The sequence below is a fragment of the Coenobita brevimanus genome, chromosome 110, assembly GCF_032717465.1.
Source record: "Coenobita brevimanus isolate Jiangsu-jjx chromosome 110, ASM3271746v2, whole genome shotgun sequence".
In the NCBI taxonomy this organism is placed as follows: domain Eukaryota; kingdom Metazoa; phylum Arthropoda; class Malacostraca; order Decapoda; family Coenobitidae; genus Coenobita; species Coenobita brevimanus.
The window spans coordinates 4,721,299-4,746,973 of record NC_137063.1 but is presented as its reverse complement, the minus strand read 5'-3'; the positions used below and the strand labels follow the sequence as shown (position 1 = coordinate 4,746,973).

At 41.1% G+C, this 25,675-nt stretch overlaps 1 protein-coding gene across 1 annotated transcript in view; it reads right to left on the bottom strand.

The window, feature by feature from the left end:
- Positions 1 to 25,675, bottom strand: part of Gpat4 (Glycerol-3-phosphate acyltransferase 4) — a 200,031-nt gene that overhangs the window by 29,750 nt on the left and 144,606 nt on the right. The window contains exon 7 of the mRNA XM_080285989.1: positions 13,128 to 13,385. Within this exon, the coding sequence (XP_080142115.1) occupies positions 13,128 to 13,385 (258 nt within the window). The remainder of the gene's footprint in view (positions 1 to 13,127; positions 13,386 to 25,675) is intronic.

Here is a 25,675-nt window from a genome sequence, read left to right as displayed (position 1 = left end):
TTTGCTTTCTTCCAAATATCAGGTGTGTGTGTGTGTGTGTGTGTGTGTGTGTGTAAGAAGGAACCGAAGGCTGAGCCCGCAAAATGTTTCTTCCAAAAAATAAATAAATAAATAAACAATAAAAAAAGATCGCCAAATTCAAGATCCATTCATTTCGAGATGCCTGGACACACTGCATTTGAAAGCCTGGAGATCATAGGGAGTATGAAATACAGACAGAGGGAGACAGTTCCAGAGTTGACCTGTTGAATAAATGAAGGACTGGGAGTAATGGTTAACTCTTGCATTAGAGAGTTGGACAGAAAAGGGATGAGAGTTTGTTGCTAGAGGTGAAGGGATGCAAGCAGACAGTTTAGAGGAGCAGTGACCATTGAAGTAGCAATAGAAAAAAAGAGATAAAGAGGCAACAGTTCGGTGAAGAGACAGAGGTTGAAGGGTGCCAATAAGAGGAGGAGAGCTGATGAGAAGAATAGCCTTTGACTCCACCCTATTGAGAAGAGCTGTATGTGGGGAGCCTCCCCATACATGAGAATTGTACTCTAAACAGGGGCGAATAAAACCCCTGAATAAAGTCAACAACCGTGCAGGGGTAAAGAAGGTACGGAGTCGGCTTAGCAAACCTAATCTCTTGGACGCAAATTTTACAAGAGATGCAATATGATCTTTCCAGGATAAGTCCCATGTGAATGAAACCTCAAGAATGTTCATGGATTATGCAGGACTGAGCTGGATATTATTAAACATTAGTGGGTACTCCTGTGGAATATTCTGACAGGTTGAAAGGTGTAAAAACTGAGTCTTTGATACATTTAAAACAACAAGATTATTTTTACCCCACTAAGAGATATGAGCCAAGTCAGACATTAGGTGTGCCATAGCCTCATCCTTCGTCTGTTGAAGTAACTGCTGAGATGGACATTGCAGAAACCAAATGGAAAGGTGAAGGGTGGAATCATCAGCGTACGAGTGGATAAGATTAGATGTACAGCTTAGAAGATCATTGATGAATAAACGGAAGAGAGTTGGTGATAAGACAGAGCCCTGAGGAACACCACTGTTGACAGATCTACGAGAAGAACAATGGCCATCTACAATGGCAGCTATAGAACGACCAGAATGGAAGCTACAGATGAAAGCACAGATAGAAGGATAGAAACCATAAGATGGCAATTTGGAAATTAATGATTTATGCCAGACTCGATCGTAAGCCTTTGAGATGTCAAGTGCAATGGCAAAGCTTTTGTCAAAGTCCTGAAAGGAGGATGACCAGGAGGATGAAAGGTAGGTGAGAAGATCGCCAGTGCAACGTCCCTGACGGAACCTATACCGACAATCAGAAAGAAGGTTGTGATAGGAAAGATGCTTTAAATTTTTCTGTTAAGAATAGACTCGAATACGTTTGAGACACTGGATGTTAAAGCAACTGGACAATAGTCAGAGGGTTGGGAATGGTCACCCTTCTTTGGGACTAGCTGAATGAGAGCAAACTTCCAGCAAGAAGGAAAGGTACAAGTTGAAAGACAAAGGCAAAAGAGTTTACCTAGGCAAGGTGTAAGCACAGTTCTTGAGGACAACAGGAGGGACTCCATCAGGCCCATATGCCTTGTTAGTACTGAGGCCTGTGATGGCAGAAAATATATCAGCCGAAGAAATTTTAATGTCAGCCATGAGGAAGTCAGAGGAGGGAAGTGATAGAGGAAAAGCACCAGAATCGTTTAAGGTTGAATTGGAGGAGAAAGTCTAAGCGAAGAGATCTGCTTTAACAGTAGAAGACATGGCTACAGAGCCATCAGAGTGGAAAAGGGGAGGGAAGGATGACGAGGTAATGTTGTTAGAAAGGTTTTTGGCAAGGTGCGAAAAGAAGCGGGAAGAATTCAAGTTGGAGAGATGAGGGCAGTTGGTATGGATGAAATTATTTTTAGCAGAGCGAAGAACAGACTTAGCACGATTCCGGGCAGAAACATAAAAAAGATGTGATTCAGGGGTGCGTTGGCTCCGGTACCTTTTATAGGCCCTCTCCTTGTTGCGGACAACATTGGAACAAGCATGATTAAACCATGGCTTTCTTGCATTAGTCAAAGGATACGAGAAAGGAATTATGCTTCCATGCCTGAAAAAATAACCTCCGTAATGCGCAAGGCACACTCAGATGGCTCCCAGCCATGGAAGCAATAATCATTCCAGGGAAAATCAAAGAAGTACTGCCTGAGGGCCTCCCAATCCACAGCTCCAAAATGCCACAGACGACATTTCTTTGGAGGGTCCACAGGCCGTACTGGAGCGATACGACAGGTTAAGGTAACAAGGTTATGATCGGAGGAGCCCAGTGGAGAGAAAAAATTAACAGTGTAAGAAGAAGGATTAGTTGTAAGGAAGAGGTCAAGTATGTTGGAGCTCTCTCCAAGGCGGTCAGGGATACATGTAGGGTGCTGTACAAGCTGCTCTAGGTCATTAAGGACAGAAAAGATGTAGGCTTGTTCACCAGGTGGATCAGTGAAAGGAGAAGAGAGCCAAAGGTGGTGGTGAACACTGAAATCTCCTAGAATGGAGATTTCAGAGAAAGGAGAAATGGATAGAATGTGTTCCGTCGAAGAAGTAAGACAGTCGAAGAAGTAAGACAGTCGAAGAATTTTTGACAGTCAGTAGAATTAGGAGATAAGTAAACAGAGCAAATATATTTAGTCAGAGAATGACAGGAGAGCTGACGCCAGAGTGTAGAGAATTCAGAAGAATCAAGTTCTGAAACACAAGAGCAAGATAGGTCGTTGTGTACATATACACAACATCCACCTTTGGCTTTGAAATGAGTATAGAGAAAATAGAAGGACACAGAAATGGGACTGCTGTCAGTTGCATAAGACAGCAGAGTCTCAGTAAGGAAGAGAAGGTGAGGTTTAGAGAAGGAGAGGTAGTGTTCGACAGAGAGAAAGTTAGAGGAAAGGCCACGAAGGTTGCAGAAATGAATAGGTGAGTCAGATAGTGGATCCAGGCAGCTCAAAGAGTTGTCACTGGGAGAGAGGTGGATGGGGGGGACATTTATGCCCCCCCTCCCCCCCCGGACTCCGAGGCAAGGTTATAGCTAGACATTTTTTTTTTTTTTTTTTAAAGGAAATGTAGTGTGTACTGTGCATGTGTGTGTGTGTGTGTGTGTGTGTGTGTGTGTGTGTGTGTGTGTGTGTGTGTGTGTGTGTGTGTGTGTGTGTGTGTGTGTGTGTGTGTGTGGTGTATTTACCTAGTTGTACAGTAATCCCTGTAGTATCCGGACGTCCACTTTCCGGACACCCCACTTACCAGACATTGTGGACCTGGACTTTCAGATCCCAAAAATGGCCAGAAAAAGACAAAAAAAATCCCCCCCTCAAAAAAACTATTTTTTTTCCCCTCCCGTAATTTGAAATTGCCGCGCAGCGCCGAACAGCTGTTTACAACATGGCCCCTTCACCCCTTCCTTCCTCCCCCCTCCCCTGTCAGGGTTGCCATTTGGTATTTTTCATTACCAAATGTGGGCCAACTTGGTAATGAAAAATTCCTTTGGTACTGAATCAGAATAATGCATTACCAAATGGATTTTTCACATGTATTAGGATACACAGGATGGAGATGGTGGATTATCTGCTCTCTTTGATTAATTTGCTAGCCTACATAGTGTGAAAATAATCAACATGCTATTAATTATAAGGAGAGTGCTTACATTATTACCCCCCCCTGGGGGTAGGGGGGTTTTCAAGAATACTCCCCCAGTATCCCTGCTTGTCGTAAAAGGCGACTAAAAGGGTTGGCGGAGGGTTAGTGCCCCTCCCCGGAAAACAACTAACTAAAAAAACAAACAAGAAGCCTCGGACAAGGACTGACCAAACGTTGACGACCCAGGACCGGACAAAGGACTTGGTAATGTGTACATGGAATGTAAGAGGAGCGAATGATGAGGTGAAAGAGAGAGAGATTGTCCAGGTGCTTGAGGATGCGAAAGTGGATGTATGTGGAATAACTGAAACAAAATGGAGAGGAGAAAGTGTGAGAGAATGGGAGTATGGATGGGGTATATGTGCAGGAGTAGATGAGAATGAGAGGGCAAAGGAAGGAGTGTGTATAGTTGTGAGTAAAAGATGGAAGAAGAGCATAAGACAGTATGGATCAGTTGGGTCAAGGATTGTGTGGGTAAAGTTGAAAGTTGGAATACAAATGTGGGCGATTGTGTGTGTGTATGCGCCAACGCAAGATCGTGCTAGAAGAGTGAGAGAAGAGTTCTGGACAAATGTGGAAGTGTGCATGGAAAAGTTTGGAAGGAATGAGAGAGTGTTTTGATTGGTGATATGAATGGTAAAGTTGGTAATGTGAAGGTGGATGGAATAGTTGGTGAGTGGGGTGTGCCTGCTGAGATAGATGAGAATGGGAGTGCGTTAGTGGACATCTGTGCTGGGAGGTGTTGGTAATAGCCAATACCCTCTTCAGGCATAAAATGATCCACAGGTATACATGGCGAGTGATGAGAAGGGTGGGTGGTGAACTGAATGAAAGGAAGGCAATGATTGATTATGTGTGTGTGGATGAAAGGATGCGAAGATGTATATTGGATGCAAGAGTTTATAGAGGTTGGGGAGTGGCCTTTCTGACCACTACTTGGTGGTGGCCAGGAATTAGGATGCAAGTAAGATGGAGGAATAGAAGAATGGACAGACGAGAGGAAGGAGAAGTTGCAAGGAGAGTGGAAAGGTTACAAGAGGATGAGAAAAAGGCAGAGTATAAGAGAGAAGTGGAGGAACGATTGGGCAAATATGAATTGGAGCAGATGGGAGACGTGGAAGGTGTGTGTAAGATATTTACAGAAGAAATATGTGCAGCATGTGATGTGGTGTGTGGAAGGAAGAGAAGACGGAGGGGGCGCAAGGAACAGCGTGGTGGACTGAAGAGGTGAAACAGGCTGTGGCACAAAAGAAGAAAGCATACAATGAATGGATGAGAAATAGGGGCGTGGAAGAAGTTGAGAGGCAGAAGAGAGAGTTATATGTGGAAAGGAAGAGAGAGGTGAAAAGATTAGTAAGAGAGAGTAAGAAGAGAGTGGATGAGGAATTTGGAAGGAATTTGAGTGTAAAGTGGAGGGACTGTAAGAAAATGTTCTGGAAAGAAGTGAAAAGAGTAAGACAGGGTGGAAGTGAAGTTAGCAGGGGAGTGAAAGATAAACATGGTAGATTACTAGTGGAGAAGGGAGAAAAAGTGAGCAGATGGAGAGAACACTTTAAGGAATTGTTGAACGTAGAGGATGGAAGTAATGCGAGTATAAGTGGCTGGGGAATGGCTGGGAGAAGGAGGGAGGTGAGAAGACAGGTAGAAATCAGTAGGATAGAGGTTGTGGAAGCAATGAAGAAAGTTAAATCGGGAAAGCCCCAGGAATTGATGGTGTGTGTTGTGAGATGCTGAAGCTTGGGTGAGTGATAGTAGTAGAATGGATGTGGAAGATGTGCAGATTGGCCTGGGAGGAAGGTAGAGTCCCCGGAGGATTGGAAGTCAGGTATAATTATTCCCTTGTACAAAGGAAAAGGGGAAAAAGAAGTGTGTGGTAATCATAGGGGCATTTGTCTTCTTAGTATAATAGGAAAAGTGTATGGTAGGATACTTATAGACAGAGTTAGAGAAAGAACAGAGAAATTAGTTGGAGAAGAACAGGAGGCTTTAGGAAGGGAAGAGGTTGTGTAGATCAGATATTCATTCTTAGATCTTTAGTGGAAAAGTTTCTAGAGAAGGGAAAGAAGTTGTATGCGGCTTTCATGGATTTGGAGAAAGCATATGACAGGGTGGATAGACAAGGATTGTGGAAAGTGTTAAGAATATATGGAGTAGATGGGAAGTTGTTGAATGCTGTGAAGAGTATGTATGATGGTGCTAAGGCTGCAGTGCGTGTGGATGGTGAACTAAGTGAATTTTTCTCTTTGAAAGTTGGTTTGAAACAGGGATGTGTCATGTCTCCATGGTTGTTCAATCTGTACATGGATGGGGTAATAAAAGAGGTACAAGGTAGGGTAGTGGATGTTGGAGTGGCCCTGGTGAGAGAGGATAGTGTTTGGAAACTCCCTGTACTGTTGTTTGCAGATGATACTGTGTTGTTGAGTGAAGATGAAGGGGAGCTGCAAGGCTTGGTGGATGAGTTTGAGAGAGTGTGTAAGAAACGGAACCTAAAGGTGAATGTAGGGAAGAGTAAAGTGATGGTCTTTGAGAGAGGTGAAGTCAGTGAATGTATAGCGAGGTTGGATGGTGAGGAATTGGAAAATGTGAGTACGTTTAAGTATTTGGGTAGTGTGATGAGTAAGGATGGAGGTTTGGAGGGTGAAGTGCTTGAAAGGGTACAGCAGGGAAGAAAGGTTGCTGGTTCCTTGAAAGCAGTGATAAGAAACAGGGAAGTGAGCATGGAAGTAAAAAAGTTACTACATGACAGTATTGTGATACCAACTCTAACGTACGGAAGTGAAGCTTGGACGTTGTTGGAAGGACACAAGTCAAGAGTGAGAGCAGTGGAAATGAGTTATTTAAGAGGAGCTTGTGGAGTCACGTGGAGAGACAGGCTGACGAATGAGGATATAAAGGAGCGTTTGTGGTGTTGATGTGGATGTGATAGGAAGCGTTGTGAGGAACACACTGAGGTGGTTTGGCCATGTGGAGAGGATGGAGTGTGAAAGACTGACGAAGAGAGTGTATGTGAGTGAGGTGGAGGGTGGAAGAGGGAGGGGGAGACCGAGGATGAGATGGAGGGATGGGGTGGAGAGGTATATGAGAGAGGGGGGTGTGAGTTGGGAGCAGGGTAGTGAAATGGCGGGGGACAGGGCGACTTGGAGGCGATTTGTTTGTGGCCACCCCAAACGGGATTGAGGCGTCTGGCAATAGATAGATAGATAGATAGAAATTTGGTAATGAAAATTGAGGAGTTTCGTAAAATGGCTGTTGCGATCTGGCAACTCTGTTTCCCAATCACCAACACTCCCAACAGTTACTGCTTAACTTCCATCGCGAGTGGATGCTTATCGCAGTGGATGACACACGTGCTCGTTTTTTGTGAATAAACAGTGAATAAACTACAACACCTCGCCAGCAGACCACGCAGGAATTTACAGTGTTGTGCAGTGTTAAGAAATTAGAATTGAGAGTGCAAAGGATTAACTGTGGAGTGCAAACTGGTGGTTGAAACTGGCGTGGTGCAATTAACAATGTGCAGTGTTAAACAATTACAACTCACAGAGGAAAGAATTACTGTAGGTGCAGTACAACAATGGATTACTGTACGTGCTTCAAGAGCATTTTCACCACCGCCAAATCCTTAGAAAAGGCGGCCACAGATGTGCTGTAAGTACCCTGGCTGAGGTACAGTCACTTCTAATTCCTCATTCTTTGGTTCCTTTTTGTTTATTTCATGCTTTATGTCCATAATTGGTGTGAACAGGTCTTAAATAGGTTTAAATAGGTGCTATGCATGTCTGGTAGGGAATTATTTAGGTGGCTTTCAAAGTTAGGCTGGGTTAGGGTCCTCAAGTACCAGTCCAGCAGGCAGGTGCCCACTTTCCGGACGGGACCACTTTCTGGACATGCCTTTGGCTCTATTACATCGGACAGTGGAGGGATTACTGTATTTATGCTCGTGGGGTCCCGTCTCTGTTTCTTAAGTCAGATTTTGCTTTGATCTTATATAAGTTTTTAGACTGGATGATCTCTTAGTCCAGGCTATTCCACAGGTCTATGCATCAATGTGGAAAACTATATTTCTTGATATCCTTCATGCAACTTGGCTTTTTCAGTTTCATTCCGTGTCCTCTTGTTACTCTCCCATCCCATACAAACAGATATTTCCTGTCAATTTTATCTGCTCCCATCATGGCCCTGAACACTGCAATCATGTCACCCCTGTGTGTGTATTTACCTATTTGTAGTATACAGTAGTGCACCAACTTTCGCTACAGCAGGATTCGCGGAATCCACTTTCGCGGCATGCACCAAATATTCCCTAACTTCCACTTTCGCTTGAAAAAAATTGATTTTCGCGCACAAATTTTGGGTTTGGGACAATATTTTGAACTTTGAATTTCCTGCACTGCCCGCCCGCAACCCACCGCCATCTTGAATGACGTCATGTCAACACTCTGTCCACTCATTCCCGCCATTGTGTACGAGCGTGCTAGCTCCATTGTGTTGGATTCTCACGGTTCAATGGCCTCTACTATACCTGGTAGTGTGGGGAAAGGGCCTGGTGGTGTGGGGGGAGAGCCTGGTGGTGTGGGGGGAGGGCCGGGAGGCAGTGGTGGTGATAAAAAGTGGCCGGGACATTCAAAGTCGGGAGGAAAGGCCAAGGCTAAAAGAGAGTATCGTGTTGGAGTGAAGAAACGGCAGTATAATAATGAAATGAAAGGTTGCATCTGAGGAGGCAGAGAGAGAGAGTGGTAGCGTGGCAGCAAGAGGTGGCGCCAATACGTCTGGCGTGGCTAAATAAGCCCGCCACGCGCCTCGGATACTTACCCCCAACATCCATTAAACACCTCAACCTGGTCTCTGTGGTATGTTTCTCCTCATATAATGTGTACTGTACAGTTTTTATTGTTTGTATCTCACAATGCAATGTACAATAGTGATTTGATGTACTATATTGCAAGTGAAAATGAAAATCTGATGTTACTTTAGGATAACCGGGAACCAATTAGCCTTTTTGCCATAAAGACAATGCCCCAACTTTCGCTAATTCCACTTTCGCGCATTATTTTTGGACCCAATTAGGCGCGAAAATTGGTGCCCCACTGTACAGGAATTGAGCAATGCTCGTGTTGTCCTGTCTCCATATCCACATTTATCAAGTCTACCTTTACACACATGAATGTTTTTCTCATGCACCACCTCTTTGTCTAAGTCGTTCCAAATATTTAAGTATTTACCTAATATACCTAATTGTGATATACACGGAATGTACTATGCTCGTGGGTTTCCGTCGCTGTTTCTTAATAAGTCGAATTTAGCTTTAAACTCGTTTAAGTTTTTAGACTGGACGATCTCTTTGTCCAGACTATTCCATAAGTCTATACTTCTGTAAGGAAAGCTATATTTCTTGATATCCTTCAAGCAGCTTGACTTTTTCAATTTCATTCCGTGTCCTCTTGTTGCTCTCTTATCCCATACAAACAGATCTTCTTTGTCAATTTTATCTACTCCCACCATGGTCCTGAACACCGCAATCATGTCTCCCCTCTTTCTCCTTTCCTCTAATGAAGGCAAATCCAGTTTTTCCAGCCTCTCTCTGTATGACAGGTCTGTCAGACTGGGGACCATCTTGGTTGCTGTTCTTTGTATTCTCTCAATCTTGTTTATATCTTTCTTTTTGTGTGGGGACCACACTACCGCTGCATATTCTAACCTGGGGCGGATCATGGCCACTATCAATTTTTTCATCATTTCCTCATCCATATAATGAAATGCTACTCTTATGTTAGTCAAGAGTTTATAAGTCTCTCCAACTATCTTGTTAATGTGCTTTTCTGGTGACAAACTATCTTGGACCAGCACTCCCAAATCTTTCTCTTCTCTCCTTTTTGTGTTTAATTCATTACCCAAAAAATAATTCAGTGATGGTCTCCTGGTACTTTTACCCATTTCCAATATTTTACATTTCTTTACATTAAATTTCATTTCCCACGTCCGGCTCCAATTGTGTATCCTATCCAAATCCTCCTGCAGTATTTTACAATCCTCCTCAACCTCTATCTTCCTCAAGATCTTTACATCATCAGCAAACAGACTTGCATAACTGTTCACTCCATCTACCATATCATTTACTTAAATCAGGAACATTACTGGCGCCAACACTGAGCCTTGAGGGACTCCACTTGTTACTTCCCTCCATCCAGACATCTTATCCTTTATTACTGTCCTCATTTGTCTGTCTCTCAAAAAGTCTCTCATCCATTTCAGAAGTTTCCCCTTTAGTCCTCCTATATATTCTAGTTTCCACATTAGTCTCTTATGAGGTACCTTGTCAAAGGCCTTCTCTAAGTCTAAGTACACACAATCCACCCAACCATCTCTCTCCTGTACCACATCAATCGCTCTGAGTAAAAGCTCAACAAGTTAGAAACACATGACCTTCCACTTCTGAATACAAACTGACATTCAGCCAAAATATTCATCTCTTCCAGATATTTTATCCATCTGTCTTTCAGGATTCTCTCACACAATTTTGCGACCATGCTGGTTAGAGACACTGGTCTATAATTCAGGGGTTCTTCCCTGTTTCCTCCCTTGTAAATTGGTACCACATTTGCCCTCTTCCATTCTTTTGGCACTTTCCCCTCTTCCGGTGAGCATACAATTAAGCTGTGAATTTTATCCGCCAGTTGTTCTCTGCATTCCTTCAGTACCCAATTAGAAATTCCATCAGGTCCTGGGGCTTTCCTTACGTCTTGAGTGTCCAGTAATTTATACACTTCCTGTACCTCCACTTTTATATCTTTCATCACCGGAACATTTCTAATCACTCCCTCCCCTTCCACAAGCTCCTTTTCTTTAGTGAAAACTGACTGGAAACGTTTGTTCATTATTTCTGCTTGCATTGCCGCATCCTTAAAGACCTCTCCTTCTACTTTCAGTTTGGTGATTCCTTCCTTTTGTTTCAGTTTGCCATTAACAAATCTGTAAAACAGTTTGGGTTCATCCTTGCATTTGTCAATTATACCTTTTTCAAAATTCCTTTCTTCTTCTCTACGTATTCTTGTGTATTCATTTCTTGTTCTTTTATATTCTTCCTTTGTTCTGTCGTTACCTCTCTTTCTCCAATTGTTCCACAGCTTATCTCTCTCTTTTTTTGCTATCATACACCTTCTATTAAACCACTCCTTTTTCCTGTTTTCTTTCCCTCTTACTCTTGGTACAAATTTTTCCACTCCCAAATTATAGAGGTCTAGAAAGATATCCCACTTCCTCTGTATCTCTCTTGTTTCTCTGAATTTTCTCCAATCCGCATTTTCAAAAAAGTTTCTCAATCCTGTAAAATTTGCTTTCCCAAAGTTGTATCTTCCCTGTCTATGAAGCTCGTCTCTTGGCTCGACGTTTCCTATTAACATCCGGAACTCAATGACCACGTGATCACTTTTCCCAAAGGACAGAGATATTCCAATGATTCTATTACATCGGGTTCTTTGGTGAACAGTAAATCTAACCTTGCTGGTGTGTCCTCACCTCGAAACCGTGTCTTTTCTTTGACCCATTGCGTCATCACATTATTCATTATTATATTTAATAACATAGTGCCCCACGAATCCTCGCCGCCTCCCGAGTACCATTCCTCCCAGTTCACCTCTTTACAATTAAAGTCACCCACCAAAATTATATTATTGCTTTTCTCAATTATTTTTTGCAAGTAGCTAGCCATATCTGACAACATCTCATGGTATCCGTCATCCTTCCATGCTCTCGTCTTTGGGGGAACATACACTACCGCCATATCTCTCTTAACATTCTCTCCAGTTTCTAATTTCATATATATAACTTCAGCCCTGCCTTCTCCCATTTCCACGGTATCTACATTTATGTTGTTCTTCACTGCTATCATCACTCCTCCTCCCTTTTTTTCTTTTCTGTCTTTTCTCCACAGTTTGTATTTACCATCTCCCAAATGAACATCAATATCTTCTCTTAATTTGGTCTCTACAAAGCACATGACATCAGGTTCATGTTCTCTCAAGAAATCATTAATTTCGATCCTTGTCGATATGAAACCATCAACATTAGTATATATCACCTTCAAATTATTTTTGACATTATTAATACCCTCTTCTCTCCTACTCTCTGTCCGTACCACTTCCTCAACTTCTGATCTTTCACAACCATCCCCCTTCGTTTCCTTCACTTCTATTTCCTTAAATACCATTTCCTTACTTTCATATCCAATACTCTCCAAGAAAAAGTATTACATTCTTCCTCTGTCCTCTTATCATTTTTTTCCTTTACTTCTTCCTTTAATGATTTTAAAACTTCTCTTTCTTCTTCATTCAGATCTTTTCTTATTATAATATTTTTCATCCTCACCTCTTTGCTTAATTTCCAGGTAACTTTAAGTATCTCATTTATTACACTTTCTGATGTAAACTTGACTCTCATTGGTCTTGTTTCCCCTTTCTTGTAAGGCCCTATCCTCCTTACTTCCTCAATTTCTTTTACCCACTTGTCTCCTTCGGGGTCAATCTTGCCTAATATTCCTCTCACCAGGTTCGTGTCTCTCTCCAGTCTTACGAACCTAACCTTTTCTTCCTCTTCCCTGTTTCCAAATACTACCACACATCTGTTCCTTTCTACAGTTTCTCTCACTATTTTCTCTTTTTTCTTCAGTATTTTCACTACATTTTCTTCCATTTCTTTCTTGTTCATTTCCCTTTCTTCCTGGATGATCTCTCTTAAGCTGACCACTTCTTTCTCTTCTTCTTCTACGTGTGCCCACTTTGCCTTATGTTCTTCTAATACATTACTCACCTTCTCCGTTTTATTAGTACTCTCTTCTAGTTTCCTCCTCAGTTCAACATTTTCCCGGTTCAAATTCCTAATCTCTTCATTGGCTGTTTCATTGGACTGGATCAGACTCTGTATGGTAGTTTCCGTATTTACTGACACATCCTTTATCACTAGATTCTCTACTTTCTTTTCAAGTTCACTAATCCTCATAATTAATGTTTTAACCAGGTCCATGACATTGGTATTAGCATCAAATCCTTGAAATTCTAGTCCCTCATTGTTTATATTTTCGGCCATGTTTGATGTTGGTTAAAAACCAAAACAGCTGTTACCGAAAAAAAAACTACAAACATTCATGTACAATCTAGTCAATAAATCTTTACATTTTTGGTAGTCTATTAACTTTCATTATTTTGAATTTAAAACAAGACCTTAGGAGACAGGACAGACAAAATTCCTGAAACTACTTAAGGTTAGCAGCGATGGCTGGGACGTCTGCCCTCTCCGGCTGTTCGTGTGTGTGTGTGTGTGTGTGTGTGTGTAAATAATGCACCCACAAAATTACTGTCAGGTACAGCATTTGGAACAGTACTGTACAGGTCTTTCCCTGCACACATGAACAGGTTTCATAAGAATACATATAACTCTAATTCACTGACCTTAATAGCAACAGGGTATATAACACCTCCAACCTCGAAGGTGCCTTTCTTGAACTGCATGACAGAGGTGTTATTGATGCAGGTCCCCTCAGGGAAGATAAGGATGGGCAGTTTGTCTGGGTCTTCCACATGCTCCCTCAGCCGCCGCGCCACAGCAAATCGATCTTTGGATTCAGACCGCTCAAACCAGATGTGCGCAGATGCACGAGACAGGGCTCGCTGGAAGATTCCCAAGAATCCACCATGCCTCTGGCCAACCTGACAGATCAAGAACATTTTTGCCACTCAGTGCTGAATCTGTGTACCATTACTGAATTTTTTCTTCTTAATGGATGAGATTATTTTGAAAGAAACTGCTAATGAAAACCTTCAGACATTTCTAGTGAAAATCAAACATAACTGGAAGTGCTGCATGAGTTAACCAAACTGTGCAATTGCTTTATGCAATATTAAAGATGATGCAAAACTTTATGGGTATGAGTGAAGCATAGGTAAGGTTGCTGTGAATAAGGTTTGTAGAACGAACTACGTTCCAATAGTTTTTAAGACAAATATACTTCCCAATGTGCATACTGCAACATTATTGAATAAGACATGACCATCATAATTTACTATCCAAGCCATTAGAAAAATTTTCAAAAAAAGGATTCTGTATTCTGACTACTCAACAAGAAAATACATACCCTAAATTACTGTTAAAAAAAGAAGGGGGGGGGATACAATTTATACAAAGTATAACAATTACCTGCCTATAGTTTCTATCCTCCCCAAATTCTAACCAGCTGTTTATTCAAACCAGGAAACCTGACATCAAAAAGTATCACTCTGCCTGACACTAACTTGGTTCATGTGTTAATTTGAATACAAAAGGAAGGATGTACTGTATATAATTCAATTAACTACAGGACAAGTATGAATGCATATACAGGCAAACCCTGCTTTAACGAAGCAATTGGTTAAGTAAAAACCTATCGCTAGGTGGCTTATCATATGCTGGGGTAGATTTAACATGTAAAGTATAGGGATGCATTTTGGAGCCTTGGGCTTCCCCCCCAACCAATTCCTAAGCCTATCCAAATGAGTCCACAAAAAAGTTTAAAGCCAATCTAAATGGCCTAACAGCAGTAAAAGAAACTAACCTAGGCCTAAAACCAGTGCCACTCTCGCTTGTACCCAGTCAAGGTCACTGGAGAATGCGATCTCCGACTTGTGTTCAAACTCGGTAGAGAAGCAGCAGCAGCACTGTATACAATCCTACCATCAGTTGTTGTTGTTTTTGATTAAAAAATAAAAATAAAAAGGGGGGGGGGGGACACCAGCAGATGAAGCCTGTCAGTGAAACAGGCCAATTAGATACGAGGTTGGGGAGGAGGGGGGGATGGCTGCTGCTGCTTGGGCTGGGCTGCTGCTGCTGAACTGCTACTGCTGCAACCGCACCGGCCCCCCGAACCCTCAGTACCAGAACTGTCCAAAATGCGAACTGTTATGGAGAATCGTTGATGTTTTGACAGGGAAATCTCTTGATGAGGAATGCGATCTGGAGAGCTTTTTCAATGGCCCCTCTTTATATTGTTTTAGTTACTGTTCTGGCTGCTGAGCTCCTTTATTTTTGTCTCTCTTATTTTCAAACATTTATTTAGAAATTCCTCCGTATTTTCAAAGCGTTTTCCCTTGAATAGCCCGAATGTAAACACATGATTTATCAAACGATGATGCAATCGGGATAGCCTTTTCAACGGTCCGTTGTTATGTCATTTTAGTTACTGTTCTCATTGCTGAGCTCCATCATTTTCTTCCCTCTTATTTTTCAACATTTATTTAAAAATTCCTTTGTATTTTCAAAGCATTTTCCCTTGAACAGCCCAAATGTAAACATGATTTATGGATTGATGATGTGATCAGGAGAGCCTTTTCAACGGCCCCTCTGTATGCTTTCTCGTTACTGTTCTGGTTGCTGAGCTCCTTTTTTTTCTTCTCTCTTATTTTCCAGCATTTATTTAGAAATTCCTTTGTATATTCAAAGCATTTTCCTTGAACAGCCCGAATGTAAACACATGATATATCGATGTCTCAGTTTTCATCAATGCATGAAACATTTACTGTACTCTTAAAGGCTTTCATAATTATTAATATTTCTATAAAATTATCATTATGTATTCCACGATAGGTTCGATATTCAATGGTCAAACACGAAATATTCTATGTTGAGTCGCCTAGTTGTCCACACTGTTTTGTACCTCGTCTGGTGCGCAAGAATATGTACCCTAACTGACAGTCTTCACTCCACCTATGCCTAAAACACATTAATCTACATCTAAAAACAGTTTATAAATCAACCTAAACACAAAATTTAAGTCTAAAATAACATCAAAATCGATAAAGAAAAATCAAAAGCCATTGCAAAACCGAGGGGTTGCCCTACGATATGCGGGGCTGGGTGGTATTTCTACCCCCAATCACTACTCAAGGGTATCGCATCTAGGGGTATCGTAAATCAGGGTTTGCCTGTATGTAAGATATAATGAATAAAAAAGTCGAGTTGTACACTGGTCCCTGTCAAAGCCCAGTGTCACATGTACTGCAGGTGACAGAAGTTGGGTCTGGTTAGTACTTGGATGGGTGACCGCCTGGAAACACCAGATGCTGTTGGCATAACGTTCTCCCTACGTGTCAAGTGGGGTTGGTGGAGGATTAGTGCCCCTCCCTGTAAAACAATTAACTCTAAGCCCTTGGCCACCCTGTTTGGGATACATGGCGTCTGGCAATGAATGAATGATTATTTAGCCATTAATATTCAGTTATCTAAGCAGCTGAATCATGTTTGTTTCCTTTGATATGGTCAGCTGGGTCCTTTGTTTATATGTGGAGCTATGGCAAGAGGAGGGTGTCGTGAAGAGTTTTCACCAAATTCTCAAGTACAGTACCATATTCACAATGGCTGCAAAAAAAATTAAGAGGTAAGTGATTGGATTCAGTGTCTGCTGAGCAATCTAAATAGTTGCTAAATAATAGCAAAACATCCATATAACTATTTGAAAACTGGCCTCAGTGCTATTTTGTAATTTATATAGCCCGTCACCTATTGGTGACACTGGGCACTGGAGCTACTATTCTCATAACAATGTCTAGCAATAACGGATGATGATGGAGTGAATTGATTTGATCACACTGTAGATGATCAAAGGTGTCACTTAGAGGAAAGAAACTGTGGTATCCTCTATTTGCCCTTGGAATTGATGCAGCTTGTCAGAATGAATGGCAGATTCATAAAATATGTGGTAATAGTAAAATGACGTATTGTGACTTTAGGTGTTCAGTTGTGCAGGACTGCTTAGGAACTTGCCAGTCACCACCCACAAAGTCACCTTACTGTAGTGGTAGAGGGGAGGGGAAAAAAAAAAAAAAAGTGCATCAGAAAGTACGAACTGATGCTGACATAACTAGTCATACACAGTCACTACTCGTTTTATGATGGGGTTACGTCAGGTCATAGGTTATCGTATACCGATTTTATCATAAATCGGGAGATTGAACCCATTATAAAAGGGGGGTTACGTCAACTCAACTTCCCAAAGTCACCTAGCTAAGAATGAACCATAAATAACAACCCACCTTCACTCCTTCCTGTGTTGGTCCAACTCTTCTCCAAGTCATCCCCCCCGAGGCTGGGGGACAGCCTGTGCTTACAGGCACTAGTGGTCAGCCTCTGAGTCAGACAGGAACAGGTTAGGGGGAGGGGAATCCAGCCCATACCTGCACCAACCTTAGCACTGGGACCCATACCTGCACCAACCATAGCACTGGGGCCTACAGTGGCACTGACCTTACCGTTGGGCACACAAATCCACAGTACTGAAGTACGATGTTTGGCTGAGAGGTGTCGATAATAGGGGGGCACACATGAACAAGTTGAAAAGACAGGGCTTTGAAGGGGTGGCGGGACCTGAACCATAACTATGCCTGCATGCTGGGGCCGCCATCTTGCCTGAGACAAGCGATGATCACCTTGCTTGTACCTGGCGCTTTCCGATGGCAAAATCATTATAGTGGCAAATTTATTGTAAGCTGAATTTTGAGGTGGAGCTTTTCTATTATCGTTGTAGCGAATAATCGTAAACTGAATCATCATAAAACGAGTAATGACTGTACATGAAGCATGCAATCAAGCCCAATGTGCAAAATGTCACCAGCAGACCAGAATCATGTGCAAAAGATGCAAAGTACCTCTTCATATTCACTGCTTTTATGTCTTACATTCCAAATGAGAGAATATAAGGCATAGAGGGTTTTTTGCTGTTAGGATGGATTACTTATGTCATTAGTTGGCTGACGGACAGCACACCACTTAGTACCACCACGTCGTAATGCAGTGCGACTCTTGTTGTCTTGAACCAAACGGTGTTGGCTGCACTGAGGGACTGACTGGGAGAATGACTGAGATGAATTCCGTCGAGGACAAGTGGTGCACAAGCACAACACTGAGGCAGAGATCGAATTTGCTAGAAATCGCCTCCAAGTTGCCCTGTCCCCCATCATTTCACTGCCCTACTCCCAGCTCAGACCCCCCTCTCTCATATACCTCTCCAATCCATTCCTCCATCTCATCCTTGGTTTTCCCCTCCCTCTCCCCCCTTCCACCTCACTCACATAAACTCTCTTCATCAGTCTCTCACTGTCCATCCTCTCCACGTGGCCATACCACCTCAATAAGTTTCTCCTTATGCTTCCTATCACATCCACACCACAACACTCCTTCACGTCCTCATTTGTCAGTCTGTCTCTCCCTGTGACTCGACAGGCTCTCTCAAATAACTAATTTCCACTGCTCTCAATCTTGGCCCTCTGTCCCGCCAACAAGGTCCAATCTTCACTTCCATATGTTAGAGTTGATATCACAGTACTGTCATGTAGTAACTTTTTCACTTCCATGCTCACTTCCCTGTTTCTTATCACTGCTTTCAAGGAACCAGCAACCTTTCTTCCTTTTTGTACCCTTTCAAGCACTTCACCCTCCAAACTTCCAACCTTACTCATCACACTAACCATGTACTTAAACGTACTCACATTTTTCATTTCCTCCACATCCAACCTCACTGTACATTTACTGACTTCATTCCTCTCGAAGACCACAACTTTACTCTTCCCTACATTCACCTTTAGATTCCATTTCTTACACACTCTCCCAAACTCATCCACCAAGCCTTGTAGCTCCCCTTCATCTTCACTTAACAACACAGTATCATCTGCAAACAACAGTGCACGGAGTTTCCATTCATCCACCTGCCAAACAGTTGGCCAGTGTTACTGGGGATCTCTTAGATACTGTTGGTAAGGTTACTCTTACACTTCAAACGTCACACTCTGCTCAGCCCATTAGTGAAGATTTTCACATTACAAAGAACTTCCCCTTACCTGCAGATGGCCTACTCGCCTAGAAACTATGGACCAATATGACACTGATGTTCATCCTAGTACGTATTATTTATAATCAAGTCAGTCATAATGCCTTGTCTCCTTCCAGACCTTTACAGGCAAGTCCCAGTTAACGAGCAATCGCTTAATGAGAATTCGCTAATATGAGGTCTTGGAATTTGCACCACCGCCTGTTTAATAAGCAGGTAAAAATCTGTACTTACAAGAATCGAGACGAGGGTCGCGCTGCAGCTGTCCACCAAATTTACCTCAGCGGCTAGGAAACAAGTCGCACGCTAGCTCTGCGAGCCTCTTCCTGCCTCATCTTCGTAAACATTCTTCCAGCCAAGCTTGCTCAGTCAAGGTCGGTCTTGAAGCGTGCTTTTTTTTTCTGTGCCCAGGATTACTGTATCACCATGTCTTCTATGCATTCCATTGCGACCCCTAGTGCTCCCAGTGCTAAGCGTGCTCGGCTTTCTATCTCTGTCGCCCAGAAACTGTTGAATATGTTATTCTTCCAATTACTAATGCTGTTAGGGGTAAAACCCTCTTGTATTAACCCCTTAATCCAGCTTAAAATGATCAGAAAGTCAGTTTTGGTGGTTTGGGAGGAGGTTACTCTTAGGCCCTCCTCCCTAACCCTGTTTTTCCCATAAGTTCTTCACTACGTTTAATGAGAATTCGGCTAACGAGCAAAATCCTTGCTCCCAATTAGCTCGTGATCGGGACTCGCCTGTACTTCATTCGGGTGTCATTCTGACAGCTATCCCTTCGCAGAGTACGGGAAGTCTGTCCATGGAGTCATCAGGGTTAGATCAGGAGCCCCTCATCGCATGTGGCACTTCCTGGTAGACTCAGTGACACCTCAAATGCAAGTGGCTCGAACTGGACCTTGGTTTCAGCTGTGCTGTCTTGAATTTGGCTCTCTTTTGTATTGATTTTGTTTTCTTTCTTGGAAGGAACGGATTGTGGACTCCTGGCCTTCTTTCTTGGAGAAAAAAAAAAAAAAGTTTAAAACCAATCTAAATGGCCTAACAGCTGTAAAGAAGCTAACCTAAGAGAAGATGCAGCAGCAGCACTGAATACAATCACACCATCAGACGGTCCCAGGACAATTAAATAAAAATGTTATGCACAACAATAATGTATGAATGACGGAGAATCGTCCAAGGTGCAATGTATTGTGACGGAGAATTGTTGATGTTTTGAAGGGGAATTCTCTCAATGGGAAATGCAATCGATGATGTGATTGGGATAGCCTTTTCACTGGCCCCTCTTTATGTTTCTTTTTTTCTTTTTTCACTGTTCTGGTTGCTGAGCTCCTTTATTTTCTTCTCTCTTACTTTCCAACATTTTTTTTAAAGAAATTCCTTTGCATTTTCAAAGCATTTTCCCTTAAACAGCCCGAATGTAAACACATGATTTATCGATCGATGATGCCATCAGGAGAGCCTTTTCAATGGCCCCTCTTTATGTCGTTTTAGTTACTGTTCTGGTTGCTGAGCTACTTTATTTTCTTCTCTCTTATTTTCCAACATTTATGTAGAAATTCCTTTGTATTTCCAAAGCGTTTTTCCTTAAACAGCCCAATTGTAAACACATGATTTATCGATGTCACAGTTTTCATCAATCCATGAAATATTTACTCTCTAATGTTTTCATATTATTAATATTTATTTAAAATTATTATTACATATTCCATGATAGGTCAGATGACAGTTCAATGGTCAAACAAGAAATATTATTAGTTGAGTCGCGTAGTTGTCCAGATTGTTTTGTACCTCGTCTGAAGGGCGAGAATCACAGTGTACCCCAGATAACAGTGTTCACTCCACCTATGACTAAAACATATTACTGTAATCTACATCTAAACACAGTTCATTATCAACCTAAACACAAAATTTAAGTCTAAAATGTCATCAAAACTGGTAAAAAATAAAAATAAAAACCCATCACAAAACCGGTGGTAGGCCTATAAGCGGGGTAGGGTGGTATTTCTACCCCCATCACTAATCCGGGGTATTGTATCTAGGGGTACTGTAAACTGGGGTTTGCCTGTATTTCAGTCAATTCATAATGACGTTTGCAAAAGTTGGGCGGTTTCTATGAATGAAATAATTTACAAACAGCATAATAAAGCTGAATTATCCTCTATTGACATTGGAGATGCAGTTATGATTATATCTCCTGAATGTTCAACTAAACTTTCTCCTAAGTTCTCTGGACCATTCCATGTATTGGCTAAAGAACACAGTAACAAATACAGGGTTTAGAATCGAGATCAGGCATCAGAAATTGTCCATTTCGACTGTCTGAAGAAATTTAATCGGGGTTATTATCCAATTCACATGCAGGACCCGAGTCCCCACCTTCTTCCGTCCCAGATCCAACTCCATCTTCATCTCATGTTATTAATGACTACTGAAGCAAGCTTCGTTCAGCTTCCAAAAAGCTGAAGTTCACTCTCTCAACAGAAATAGTTCTTTCTATTTCCCCTCCACATGATGAAGGCCATAATCTTCAGACAGTCAGAGTAGTCAAAGTGGTATACTCAGTTCATTATGTTCACAGTACACTGCATTAGACTTAAAGATCCTCACTCATGCTTTAAATATCGACAGAAGAGTGGCCCTTTAGACATTTAAAGAATTTAATACAATATATCTTGGGTATGGTCATGGCTAACAATGTATCTGAATGAGTTGAAAACATGCATGAATAACCCTTCCTGCTATAACTGGCTAAAAACACATCACTCTAAATTACAAGGCTTTTAAACTTTACTGATTCCTTTAATATCATTATCAATACGTCCAGTCATTAATCACGAGCTGCTACCTGTCAATAGGTCTATCTTCTCAATTACCAACCCTATTAATCATAAGTGATCTTATAGAGCACATCTTCTCTTCTTCCTTTTCCCTTCTATACATAGTGTCTTATTTCTTCTCTCTCTCTGACTAATGGATACTTACATCAGTATATCTGTCCAGCAAATCTTGGCACTTGGCTTGGCAGATTAGGCTTCACGCAAGGTTTTCCTTGCTCAAAATACTCATTCCAGGGTTTACTGTTTGTTGATACTCTCCAACTCATCTTCGTTCAACATTTCCTGTGTCTGAGCATTTGGTTACTTATCATAACACTCCTGAGTCGTCAACACGTGCTATTACGGCTAAATGGTCATCGGATCTTCATCCAATGGCTACCTTGTTTGAATGTCTCCTTTGAAAACCTTCGTGTTGTCTCAGATTGTGTAACACTGTTTTCCTATCTCAATGATGGTGAATTTATTTCCATCTTTCATATCTCTCTCCTTTCCAATCTGTGCTGGTGTCCTCGTGCCTACCTTATATTGTCCTTAGTGTGTGTGTGCTGGTCTCTGTATAATACAGTATATTTCATCCCAGATATAGTATTAGGAAGTGGTCTAGGAAGTGGCTCGATCTCAGTCACCTCCTCAACAGACCGTTACTTAGCTAGCTCCGCACACTACAGTGTAACATGGTTAGGTACACGATAGTTTATTTTCATTTCAATGTATATCATCGACAAGACTTGTTTGAATGATGGCCGAGCGATACTCTGGTCCCACTATATATATATATATATATATATATATATACCATCTACTAAATATTCATTCTTAATTATAATATAGGTAGATACTGTACTTTGTTAACTGTTCATACATTAATTCATCATAAAAGGTGGCAACCCTATGTGCCAATATCTCGCAGTGGCAGATCTACTTGTGTCAGCATTGCTGTACCTGGGCTCCAATGCCATGTGTGCAACAGATTCTCTCAGTCCACCGTTAGGGCAGGCTGTTTACTGAAGCCATCCAGGGTCCTCTTGCTGATGCTTCCCCATAGGTTATATATTCATTTATGTCTATTTTCTCTCTCCCTGAGATGCATTTATATAGCATAATTATGTTTCCTCTTTTCCTTCTCTCCTGTAGTGTTGGTAGATTCAGTTTTTCTAGTCTTTCTTCGTAGCTTAGACCCCTTAAGCTTGGTATTCACCTTGTAGCGGCCCTTTGTACTTTTTCAATCTTATCTATGTGTTTTTGAGATGAGGATTCCAGATTGCTGATGCATACTCCACGGTTGATCTGATGAGAATGCTATTCTCATATTAGTAAGCAGTGTACACATAAAATGTACCTTCTCACTGATGTGGTCAGCCAGAGATAGTCTGTTATTGATAAGTACTCCTAGGTCCTTCTCCCTTTCTGAAATGTGTAGGGTTGACCTTCCTAACTTGTAAACCCAATCTGGTCTTTTTTCATTTTTGCCAAACTTAATTATATGACACTTGTCCACATTAAATTCCATTTGCCATTTAACTGCTCTATTCATTAAATTTATTTATTTCTTCTTGTAGCCCTCTGCACGAATCTGTGTTAGTAATTTTCCTTTGTATTTTTCCATCATCCACAAACATATATAGATAGCTTCTATTTCCAATGTTACTGTCTATGTCATTTATATACTGTATACTAAAAACATAAATGGTGCCAGCACTGAGCCCTATGGAACTTCGCTAGTCACTTCCCTCCATGATGAGTAATTTCCCCTTAGTCTATCTATCTATAGCCCGACGCCCTAATCCCACAAAGGGTGGCCGCAGACAGAACGCCTCCAAGTCACTTTGTCACCCACCATTTGACTACCCTCCCCCCAACTCACCCCCCCCTCCCTCATATACCTCTCAACTCCATCCCTCCACCTCATCCTTGGTCTACCTCTCCCTCTCCCTCCCTCCACCTCACCTACATACACCCTCTTAGTCAGTCTTTCACTCTCCATTCTCTTCACATGTCCAAACCACCTCAGTGTATTTCTCCTAATCTTCTCAACCACATCCACATCCACTCCACAGCGTTCCTTCACTTCTTCATTCGTCTTAGTACTGTGCTTATTTCCCTTTCTCTGAGAAAATCCTGCATCCAAGAGTAGAGACTGCCTTGGATACCTCCTTGATGGTACAGTTTCCATAAAAGTCTTTGGTGTGGTACCCTGTGAAATGCTTTCTTGAAATCTAAACAGATACTGTCCACCCATCCTTCTCTTTTCTGTAATGTTTCTGTAACTCTGTTATAGTAGCTTAATAGATTAGTAACACGTGATTTTTTCCTTTCTAAAACCGAACTGCCTTTCTGTTATCATACTGTGTTCTTCTACATGGTTTACCCAAATTTTTCTGATCAGCTTTTCTAGTACTGTATCTTACAATAATGATCAGTGATACTGGTGGGTAGTTGAGTGGATACTGCTTATTCCCTTTCTCGAATAGGGGAACAAGGTTTGCTCTTTTCCAATATTAGGCAGTTTACCTTAACCTAAGGATTCCTCGAATATTAAATATAATGGTCTGCTTAACTATTCTGCACATTCATGTAGCACCCAACCTGAAATTTCATAAGGACCATATGGTTTTCTTTTGTCTAATTTACTTAACTCTTCCTGTACTTCTTTTTCTGATATTTGTAAATCTGGTAATATGTGTGGGCATGCATGTTCCATACGATCTCTTTTAAAATTATTTTCTTTAGTAAAAACTGACAAAGTTTTTATTTAGTACTTCACAAATATCGTTCTCTTGCGTATAGATGATCCCCTCATCCGTAATGGACTGTATTTTATCTTTATCTTTGGTTTTGCTTCAAATGTAGCTGTAAAGTAGCATTGGTTGATCGCTACTTTTATTATTATATTTGTCTTCCTCAAACTGTCTCTGAACCTCCCTCCTTATCTTTGTATAATAATTTCTCGTCTGTTTATAGTTGTTATGTGCCCTCTCACTATTGTGTCTTCTGTATCTATTCCACAGCAAATCTCTTTTTTCTTTTGATTTTTTACACTCTGTATTAAACCATTCCTTTATTTTCATTTCTGTTCCTTTGTGCTGAGGGATGTAAGTTTGGACTCCTATTTCATAAAGATCACAGAATTCTCTATATATAATATTTAAATTCTGTCCTCTAAGCTCCTTTTCACAATCTGTTTCTAAGAAGTACTTCTGCAGGTCATGATAGTTGCCCTTTTTGTAGTCTAGACTCTTTTTGTAACTCTCATGACTGATAACAAAGTCATACACAATCCTGAAGTTGCAATTTAATACTGCATGGTCGCTTCTGCCAAATGGAGGGTGATTCATTACACTGTCAGTATCATTTTCTTGCCTAGTAAATATAAGACTTAGTACTGATGGATCATCAAGTCCTCTTTTGCATGTTGTGTTAGGAAAAACTCCTGCACAAGATCCAGGAGCTTTTGATCCCAACAGCTTCCATGGTTTTTTACATCTACAGTTTTCCAATTCATATTTGTACTGAAATCTCCAGTTAATATAATTCTTTCAGATTTCTCTTTAAGTTCTTTAAACTCTGAATTGTACTTTCTGCCAGGTCTTCATATTCGCCTCTTTCCCAAGTGTTTGTTTTGGGTGGTATGAATAAATTTTTCACAATTACTTTCCCTTCTGATGTGTTAATCTCCAATGCAATCAGTTCTGCTTGTGAGGGTATATCCATTTTTATTTCTTTGACTTGTAGATTTTTCTTTAAGATTATAATTTCTCCTCCTTTTCTTAAATTTCTGTCTCTTCTCCATATTCCTCTAAGTTTAAAGCATCGTTTGATATCTTTGGGGTTAATTTTGTTTCAATTAGGCAAATAATATGTGGTTCCTTTTATTGGTATAGTCTTTCATCACTAATAATTTAGACACCTTTCCATCTACATTCGAGTATATCAACTTAATCATCTTGTTTACATACTTGCCACTGCTTGAATCTACTGCCTTCCTTCTTTTTATTCCCTGTAGGTTATGTACCACTTTCATACCTGCAATCCTATTACTGCAGTTTGTAAAAAAAAATTACTCTTCTCTTCCTCTGATCTTTTCTCGTTTGTTTTTGCTTCCTCCCTGTTCTCCTTTAATATTTCCAATTCCTCTTGAGTTTGGCATCTTTTTATTCATACTTTTTTAAATTCCTCTTTTTCCATGAGTTTGTTTGCATTTTTTAGTATTTCCTCCACAGCGTTCACACTCTGGAAGGTTACTTTCAAAGGCCTTGACTTATTTCACTCATATCTTCTGAGCTTTTTGTGTTCCTCTATGTCTTTA